Source organism: Carassius gibelio, chromosome B2 (genome assembly GCF_023724105.1).
Source record: "Carassius gibelio isolate Cgi1373 ecotype wild population from Czech Republic chromosome B2, carGib1.2-hapl.c, whole genome shotgun sequence".
Lineage (NCBI taxonomy): Eukaryota > Metazoa > Chordata > Actinopteri > Cypriniformes > Cyprinidae > Carassius > Carassius gibelio.
The window spans coordinates 17,099,103-17,109,416 of record NC_068397.1 but is presented as its reverse complement, the minus strand read 5'-3'; the positions used below and the strand labels follow the sequence as shown (position 1 = coordinate 17,109,416).

Genomic DNA, 10,314 nt, shown 5'->3' with positions numbered 1-10,314 from the left:
GATATTTTCCTGGTTAGTATGACGTTGTAAAAAAAAAAGAAAGAAACTGTGGTATTTTTACCAGCAGAGGGCGTGCAATTATTGCCTAAAACAATATTCTTAGAGTGTCTGTCTGAAAGAACTGGCGTAAAGTCGTCATTTCTTTGTATCAGTCTTCTTACCAGCTTTTTTAAAGTGTGATTTGCTAAGGTAATGTGCACAGAATGAATACAATAAAATGCATAGCAGTTGCACAGACAGTCCCCCTAGAAAAACATAGGATAATGGCTCAACAAAAGGAGAGATTGTTGTTTTAGGAAAATCTCGCTTCCCCCTGGAGACTGAACTTTCACGTTTTAAGAACAGACTACAAAACTGTGGTTTTAAATTATTTTTTAGTGACATGTTACTATTAATAATATATGCCCTTTTGTTTTAATCTTACAAATTTAATTGAATAAAAAGATAATGGGATACAAAAAGAATTTAAAAAAAATTAAAATAAAAAATAAAATAAAATAAAAATCAAGGAATGGAGTGCTCACCATAGCCAACCAATTGAATTTGGCAGATAATAATATTGATTTCAAAAATCAGTTGGGGAAAGACTTTCACGCAGTGACCTTTGCAATTGTTTTGCTGCCAAGTTTATTTAAGTTGCACATTGTGTATTAATATGTCTGTGTACTTTTTTATCATTATGATAATTTACGTAAAAAAAAAAAAACTGAATAGTCATAGTTTGATTACAAGTGAGGACAGCACAATTAAAAAATGTAAAACAGTAATTTTCTACTGTCTTTAGACACCATGTCTGACAGAAATAATGCAATAAACTGAACTAGATTATATACATGGTTTCAGAAATTCACATTTAAGGAAGTCTGTAAACATGAAGAGTTCCAGTAAGGTCATCGGCTTCTGTTTATATTTGTTTAAGAGTCAGAGCAAAAGGCATTAGACCAAAGTGCTATTTTATAGGCCCACTTGGTGCAGACTAAAATGTACATGTCTTCAGCTTTTTAAAAAGCAGCAAATGTTAATAAATTCTGCAGTTAACAATTACATTACAGATCATTTGACTTAAGAGCATCAATATAATGAAGCAGTCATGATGATTGCTATCAAACTTCCAGAAGCACAGAGACTTATGTAACATATCCTGAGCTATGTCCATTGTTAAGAAAATACAACAATAAAAGCATTGACAGTTCACAAGGAAAAGAAGAAAGGCACTTTGATATTTTGGGCATGCACAACATTGTACACTACTTGTGTTATTTAAAAGTAACCGTGGAATCATTCTTCTAAAGGCAAAAGAATATCTGAGCTATGATCCTCTATTGTATCTTCAGAGGTATATCGTGTTTGCAATGAATGTCTGTGACGTATAGAATTCAATAAAATTATTCAAAAATATTAATTTCCTATTTTTTTTATCCAGTCTGGAATGTTAGAAGAGCTGCAGACAATTTAAATTGCTGCACCATTAGTTCATGTGCAATATGAAAAAAAGATAAAGATAAAGTAAAAGTATATAAGTAAAACATACATGTTTACACTAATATGCTTTACAATTTAAAGGATTATTTCACCCAAAAAACAAAAATGAACTCACTCTCAGGCCATCCACCAAGAATTTGTTTTGTATTGTTTTGTACTTTTTTTACCTCTAAAAAGAGCTTAATCTGTGCATATTTCTCTCCTTATTCAGATTAAATTATTTTTCAATGGAGAATATTATAGTACTCTTATTTTAGCTGAAAGCAACAGTTTGACGTTTTTAGAAAAAAGATTTGATTAATTTGTTGCAAACATATAGATTTTTGCTTCCAAAGATGTTGATTGATGGAGTGGAGTCGCACGGATTACTTGTGGATTACATTGATGTTTTTAACATCTCTTTAAACTTTCATTCTTATGGCACCTATTCACTGTATTATTCACCTATTCACCTATTCACTGTATTAACTTGAAATGCTACATTTTCTCCAAATCTGTTCTAGTGGAGAATCTTGAATGGCCTGAGGGTGAATACATAAAAATACATTTTTGGTGAACTATTACTTTAAGTCAGCAAAATTATCCCGATTTTCAAAGAGAGTATGTAACCCGCCCACCAGAATGTGTTACATCATCTAGCACAAAGTGCACATGGTAGCAAATACCTTCATTTTAATCACTCATAGGCAGATGACTGAGAAGCATCCCCTCCACCTAAATCTATAGAGAGGCTATGGAGATAGTCTTCAGACTGCATGATGTACTCAGTCCAATCCTGGCACACTTCAGTTATGCTGGGTCCGGTTCCTCCATATTCAGGAGGGAGGATAGCCTTCGGAATGAAATTGCTGAGACTTCGGGCATAAGAACTCCCATGCATATGAATCTATAAATAAAAACACACTATGTATATTTAATCTTTTAAAGTGACACCTTAAAATTTCACATGTATGTACTTGAATGTTACTAACCCTTTGTTTGATTTTGTCTGGAAGAAATGGACGGATCATGGCAAAGACAGGACGGAAAAAAATAGGCTCATTTATCAAATGGATGCCACGTACTTTCAAAGGAAAGGAGTCCTTCAAAACAGATTTGATGTTTTGTTCAATGCATTAAATTAATCAATACTGTATGTACTTAATGTAATACTTAATGTACAGTTTTTTTTTTATTAAAACTAAAAGGTTGCTATAAGAAAAATATCTAAAAAAACAAAAAAAAACAAGACATTGATATGCAAGTATTTCCGGAGAAGTTAAAGTCAGATCTTCTACAGAAATCTGAATAAGTGATGTCTTTCTACATTTTTCAGGGAAAATGTTTTAATGGATACCTACTGTAAGCACAGAAGATATCTTTTTTGCCAAGGAAGGATTTATCTGCAGGGCATGTGCGAAGCACCAGTCTTGGAGATCAAAAATTGCTTTGAGTCCATTTCTTTGAGTCTCCCATTCTCTAACAATCAACTCTGAAGTAATGAGGCTCACACGGAAAACCTCATAAGCTGTGAATTCTTTGGGGTTCCACTGACCTAAAAACAACTGAATTTTGTGATATTCTCCATTATAATGAACAAAACAACAATTAAAAAATTGTTTGTGCATGTACTTGCCAATCCGATAGATAAGAATGCGACTTCCTGCATCATCCCGTGATCTCAAAACTCCATGGTAATTGTTCTGAAGAAGTCCTATGACGGATGATGGCTTCAGGTCGGCTGTTATTTCTGGACATTCTTGTCTCCATTTATGATAGTTAATCAAAAGCTTTGGATGAAAAAAAAATTCAACATCAATAATTTGCCATTGCTACGTTTTTTTAATTTAGAATATTATTTGGGACAAATCTTAAAGGGATACTCCACCCCAAAATGAAAATGTTGTCATTAATCACTTACCACCATGTCGTTTCAAACCCGTTAAAGCTTCGTTCATCTTCGGAACGCAATTTAAGATATTGTGGATGAAAACCGGGAGGCTTGTGACTGTTCCATTGACTGCCAAGGTAATTACACTGTCAAGGTCCAGAAAAGTTTGAAAGACATCGTCAGAATAGTCCATCTGCCATCAGCGGTTCAACTTAGTTATGAAGCAACGAGAATACTCTTTGTACAGGAAGAATACAAAAATAACGACTTTATTCAACAATTCCTCTCGACACAAGGATACATTTTCTATGTGTGTTCTACTACGCTTTGATTTGAATAAAACCAGTGCATCCGTGAAGCGTTCCTGGTACAGAAGAGTGTACGCTGCCTGCGTTTAGCGGATATTCTCCAAAATGGCGCTACAGTGATGCAGAGAGACACAGAGGAGACAAATTGTTGAATAAAGTCGTTATTTTTGTTTTCTCCCATACAAATAGTATTTTCATTGCTTCATAACATTACGGTTGAACCACTAATGGCAGATGGACTATTCTGACGATGTCTTTCATACTTTTCTGGACCTTGACAGTGCAATTTATTTGCCCGTTAATGTGCCAGCTCAGTGCTCTTTTATTTTCTTTTTTATTTGTAATAAACAGCTCATGACACACCCTCTATTGTTTTCTTTGTTTAATCAGCCACATAATATAACTGTAGGTGCACTTTTTTATTATTATTTTTTTATTATTTCATATAAACTGCCTCATCTGTAAATTTAAAATGAATCCCTAACTGAGATTTAAATCTGAGTTTAAAGTTATGGAGCAAAAAAGTTAATCAATCTTAATTATCAATTAAATTCAGGATTAATATGATGGTTTAAATGTAAACCTACTTATTTTTAAACAAGGTTTGAAGTTTGGTGCAACATAAATATTAGATAAACCTTGATATAATCTAGATGTAAGATTATTGATAATCTTATTGGTGTAACCCACCCTAAATGTAATTCGTCACTTTCCACCTCTGTTTACAAGTTAATATCATGTCGAGTTCGATCATCGTTTAAAGAAGTGCTACAAACCTTGAACGCCAGTACCACATCAAAGTCTCTCGCCTGCAGAAACCGTATCAAAAAAGTTTCCGTCAAATTCAAGTGTCGAATGCTAACTTCTGCTGCTGCTTTTTGTTTCAGTTCAGACAAATACGGTGCAATTCGAATAGAATCAACAGGCAAACTGTTTAATTCTTCGATGGTGTCAACTTCTTCAGACTTCATAACTGCGCGAGTCCATCGAATGTCATCGGGGTCTCTGAGCAGAGGTAGGCTATTACGTAAAAGGGGGGCAGGGAATGAGCCCGAATGAGCCCCTCACATCACAGTGACAACTATCGGCTAATGTTTTTTTCGCCTTTGTACAGGTCAAGTTTCGTCAAACATTAAACCGACAACTTAGACTGAATTGTCTCTCGACAGATTAAATGGAAGATACATTATTCAGAATCCCTAACAAAGAAACCAGAATGTAAATTGATTTAATCATCTTGTTGTCCATTTTCAACGCTATTATTTAGAAAATAATTTTAACACAATAGTGGGTCATGTTGTCACATTTTAGTCCGTTACAGTAAAACACAATATTTTTTTAATATTTTTTTCTTTTTTAGCATTTTGCACTGTGTTGCACATATGTATGGGAAATTGTACATTTAAATACAGAAATACATTGCATTTTACATATTGCATTGTCATTTTGCATATTACAGTTATGGCCAAATGTTTTGGCAGTGACATAAATGTTGTGTTTTGCTGTTTGCAGTTTCAGTATTTGTAGAATTTTTTTCCACATGTTTCTATGGTATACTGAAAAACAATGATAAGCATATCATATATTTTAAAGACTTTTATTGGCAAAAAAAAAAATTATAATGAGTCAATATTTACAATGTTGTTCTTCATAACCTCTGCAGTTTGCTCTGGCATGCTGGATATTAGCTTCTGGGCCAAATCCTGACTGATGGTGATCCATTCTTGCCTTATGAGCTCTCAGAATTGACCATCAATTTGTGGGCTTCTGCTTGTCCACTCGCCTTTTGAGGACTGACCACAGGTTCTCTATGGGATTGATATCTGGGGAGTTGCCTGGCCACAGATCCAAAATGTCAATGTAATGATCTTTGAGCCACTTCCTTATGACTTGCTTTGTGACATGGTGCTCTATCAGGCTGAAAAAATGTGTACGGATCATCACCAAATTGCTCATGGATTGTCGGAAGAAATCACTCTTGCAGGACATTTTGATACCATTCTTTATTCATGGCAGTGTTTTTGGGCAGAATTATGAGGGAGCCCACTCCCTTGGTCGAAAAGCAACCCCGCACACATGCATGGTCTCGGGATGCTTCACTGTTGGCACAAAACTCACTGTAGCATTCCCCTTTTGTTCTGCAAACAATAGATTTTCCTGATGTCCCAAACAGTCCGAAGGGAGCTTCATCAGAGAAAATCTCTGTTTATCAGTTTGCACTAGCTACCAATAACTGCTCACATAAAATTCAAGGCATTAATATTTGCCTACAAAACCACTACATGCTCTGCACCCCTTAACATAAATTGCATTACTTCAGTGTTATGTGCCCTCTAGAAGCTTGCGTTCTGCAAGTGAACGTTGCTTTAGTGTCAATGGTCCATTTGAGAGAAAGGCTACATTCAGACATTGCCGTGAATCAGAGGTAAAAACCAATATAAATACTGTTCAGTTTCGTGCACAGACCAATCATTTGTGTCTTTACACATCAATGTATTATCACAAGCCGCAGGGATGCATTTGGTTTTGTTTGTGTATGTTTTTTTGACTCTCAAAGCCGTGATTCCCGTTCACTTCCATTATATGACTGCCAGACTGCAACAGTTTGAGTTAAACAATCTTTGTTTGTGTTCTACTGAAGAAACAAAGTCACCTACATCTTGGATGCCCTGTGGGTAAGCAGATAAACATCAAATTTCCATTTTGGGGTGAACTATCCCTTTACCTGACTGGTATTCATTCACACTTTCACATGTGCTGGTGATGTGCTGGTCATTTTGTGTCAGGATAAACATTTTTAATTTTATTTATTTATTATTATTTTTTTATTTATTTTATTTTTTTGCCAGTTAAGCTTTTAGCAATTATGTAATTTGGAATTTGTATTTATTTTTTCCTTAGTAGTCTTTGTCTTTATAAATGTCATTACATATTTCTATAACTAAGTGAAGACCCTGTTGTGCACAAATAAAATAAAGAAATGGCAAAATTACTTTCAAGAATGATTTATTTACATTTTAATTATTGTTGCAACTGCCCCTGGACTTTCCCTGCACATTTTTGTATTTGTGCTAAATTCTATGACAACATTACTGTGGATGTCAAAATGTAACTATTTCAAATGTAATAACTTGTACAACCTCTAATGTCCCAACAGCTACTTTTTTTAATGAATGAAAAAAATAAGACATACTAGCTATTGGCCTACCATTATTGTCATTTAAGGGTTATAATCAAACAATCGTTTGTTGGCTAACATAGCCTATAGCTAAACTCAAGCACGCAGGGATTGAACATCTGTCTGCATGGTGACGTCACGCGTCCCTTTGCAATGTAGCACTCGGCGCAGTTTCCATATTTATATGTCGTTGGCTCGTCATTTATTTGAAAGTCCGCTTTAATATTAAGCAGCGATATGAACAGGTGTGCGTGGCTCCACGGAGGTACGTACATGAACTAAATCGTAAAATAAACGTAGATAATAAATAAGGCTCATCCACCCTTGTGGGATGATGCAGTGATGATGCAGGGTATTAACACGGATGCTGGCCGCCGACTGCAGTGGGATTTAACAAGTACTTTATGAATGTGGCACGATTTATTTAGTGGATATCGTTATCAATAATACGTTTTTCTATTAATGTTGAATATGAGGTATGTATTTGGGGATGTATTTGCGTTTGTTGTCCAATGTTCGACGTTAGTCTGTATATTGCAAGTCGAATAGGCCTGGTTGCCATCATAATTAAACTGTTATGATTTTGATGTTTTATAGGTTACAGGGATAGAAGGCTGCATTTGATGCACTGGATGTGCAGGCATTCTGAATGCACTGCCCGTGGCTGTGTGCTCTGTCCATCAGTGTGGCTCAACAGATAAGGAAACATTCAGTGTTATCTAACCAGGATGAGATTAATATCTAAATAGGCCTTGAGTAAGGCTTTTGATTTAATACACTTTTTGGCAGAATATGATTTCAATCTGGCCTGCGGTGTGTTGATTATCAAGATGATGTACATCCTCCTAAATCTATGATTCAGATTTTCATCAGGCCCAGATGAATCTCTCATGGCACTTCAGGCTCTCGCTGTACGTGTTCACAGTGGACCTTGATTTAATGTATTTCAATTAAGGCACGCGGTGAATGCCAAGAGCGAAGTCACATATCCTTCAACAAATGTAAAGCTGCCTGTTTATTACTATTCTAGTGTTGTTTTAATTTGGGTTGAAAATACATTCATGTTATACTCATATAGTACTCTATTCAATTGAATTCAAGTTTATTGGTATAGCTCTTTTCACGATTTGTTGCAAAGCAGCTTTACAGAAAATTAAGTTTGTACAATATATTTACTAGTAGCTTGTCAGTGGTGACAAATTGATGTAGATATGGCAGAAATGTACAGTAAAATTCAGTTAATGACATACAGTAACAACAATGATTACAGTATTGTTGCAGCCAAACTTTGTTAGTTTATGTTGTTTCAGGGTTGGCATCATCTGAGGTCCTCTGGCTCTGAAGGGCTTCCATCATCTCTTCTCAGGTGTTCGGTCATCTCAGGTATTTGTAAGGGCTGGATTCAGACTGAAGCTTGTGTAATTCCTAGTTATCACAGTATGTCCAGAGGAAGATGCTCTTCAGTCATCTGGTTGTTATAATAGACAGCAACTTGTCTTTTGAAAATCATATTTCCTATGTCTTTCTTTTTACAAACCAGTCTGCATAACGCTATCAAGGGGAGTAAAATTTGTGAAATTTCAAACAAAATACATAATTTGAGTTAGTTTTTAATGCTTATAGATCAATTTAAACAGATCGGTTAAAGGTCAACCTTTTAATTTTTTTGTATTTGGTTAGTGAGAGGGATGTTTTTGAGTTTTGTAATAATAAAATCAATTGAAAATATGTTGAAATTTGAATTCTACTGTTTTGTTTTTGTTTTTTTTCACATGTGCAATGTTTTTTTTGACACGTGTCTCAAGCTCCCGCAAGGTTATCATGAAGTAGTATTGTAAAAATATGTCAGCAACCTCAACTACATGATACTGTAAATCTGAAACTTCTGTTAAAATTTTTATAACAAATAAAATATTTGCATGAATATTAAAAGAGGGTACTGTTTAAATATTGAAACTGGGTAAATTAAACACAGAATATATTTTTGTTGTCTCACTGTCAGCTAATATGATCAGCTTTATTGGATTTCTTATGGGCTATAATGCTTTACTAATGTGTAATACTACATAAAGAGTGATTTGTAAGCTATTCAACCTATACTCATTCAAGGGATTGAAAGGTCCTTTTTGCTGCCTATTATCAGTTTTCTTAAACAGTTTTCCTTTCATTTGTACAACAACACCTACCTCACTGTCTACATAAATTATATATTTACATGTATTTTGTGAATTGAAATTGTTCATATTTTTTAATTACCATTTGCACAGAAGCTGCATTTGTAATTTTGTGTATATATTTCAGTGCTGTAAAATGGATTAATTTTTTTTATAATATATATATAACATATTTACATTTATAAATACACCATCATATGTATATATTTAAGAAATACATAAATATTTAGATATAAATCATACGTGATTTTAAAAGTAAGACACGTTCCTGGATCAACATCTTCTGATGATCCTGGATCAACATTGTCCCAAAATATAGAATTAATCCAATCCCTGAACCTAACCCCTACCCATAATTTATTCCTAAAATCAGTGGGAAATGATATCTGATTAACAAGGGTGTAGAAACACCTAACTCTGGTTGTAAGCCTAAAAAAGATATTTTCTGAAAAGTTATATCTCAATTCTGATTGGTTGATTGGAATGTTGTTTTAGGATCAACAAGGATGTTGATCCCGGAACATGTTGCACTTGGTGAAATCACGCTCACGGTACATACACATATATTGTGCAAACACAAACTTTTATGTTGGATGCGATTACTCATTTGACAACACTAATGTACTTTAAAAAGGTGCATAGATTGATAAATTTATGCAGGACTACTGCTGCACATATATTGTAATGAAAATAACATTTTGTATTGAAAATTATAAATATAGAAACATGAAATGAGTAAATATATGAAAACTGTACATCAATTAATGTCATGACAACTGTGAAGGCTAATGTGTAATTTCCTTTACAGAGAGGCAAATCTTCTGGTGGGTCAGATCTGCCATATTTTAGTAGTCCCTACTACGTTTATGCAGCATTACATCTTTAAACAGAATCTGAAGCTACAAGTCACTGAAAGTTCCAATAGGCCTAAGAATATTAGTATATTGAAAATGAATTTACAGTGGCAAAATAATTATTTGGACTGGCTTGAATGCCATGTCCTGTTGCAAATCAATCAGCACAGGAGGTGCGTAAATGTAAACCAGTCCCAGAGCCCGCATGCGTTGTACAAACCAATTCTTTTAAAAGGACATTCTGAAATCCAGTAGGGATATCTTGTTCATCAATAACAGTTCACATAACTATACCAGTTCACTACACAGACTGCTCAAAAGACAAGACCATCCCTGCGTCCCAATGTGCACATTCTCCACCCTATCTGACCTAAGTAACATTAACTATGACTACTATGATCACATAGAATTTGGGATGGATAGTATACACACTGGGACGCAGGCCATA

At 34.6% G+C, this 10,314-nt stretch overlaps 1 protein-coding gene across 2 annotated transcripts; it reads right to left on the bottom strand.

Moving 5' to 3' along the window:
- Positions 1-610: 610 nt before the first annotated feature.
- Positions 611-4,711, bottom strand: ttpa (tocopherol (alpha) transfer protein). 2 transcript variants are annotated; one of them, XM_052549680.1, is made up of 5 exons: positions 4,437-4,708; positions 3,098-3,251; positions 2,823-3,016; positions 2,454-2,564; positions 611-2,368 (listed from the first exon to the last, which is right to left on the bottom strand). In XM_052549680.1, the coding sequence occupies exons 1-5, from the start codon at positions 4,629-4,631 to the stop codon at positions 2,159-2,161; spliced, it is 864 nt and encodes a 287-aa protein (XP_052405640.1). In that variant the 5' UTR covers positions 4,632-4,708; the 3' UTR covers positions 611-2,158. The 2 variants fall into 2 exon arrangements, with proteins under 2 accessions (XP_052405640.1, XP_052405639.1); XM_052549679.1 differs by having other exon boundaries at positions 2,823-3,251; positions 4,437-4,711.
- Between the last annotated feature and the right edge of the window lie 5,603 nt (positions 4,712-10,314).

What these genes read in the sequence shown, in the direction of transcription:
- ttpa (XM_052549679.1), bottom strand. Translation starts at nt 4,631, where the DNA reads ATGAAGTCTGAAGAAGTTGACACCATCGAAGAATTAAACAGTTTGCCT. An exon ending in AGATATCTTCTGTGCTTACA is followed by an intron (nt 2,565 to 2,822) that starts GTAGGTATCCAT and finishes TCTGTTTTGAAG; the next exon opens with GACTCCTTTCCTTTGAAAGT. An exon ending in CAGACAAAATCAAACAAAGG is followed by an intron (nt 2,369 to 2,453) that starts GTTAGTAACATT and finishes TTTTATTTATAG; the next exon opens with ATTCATATGCATGGGAGTTC.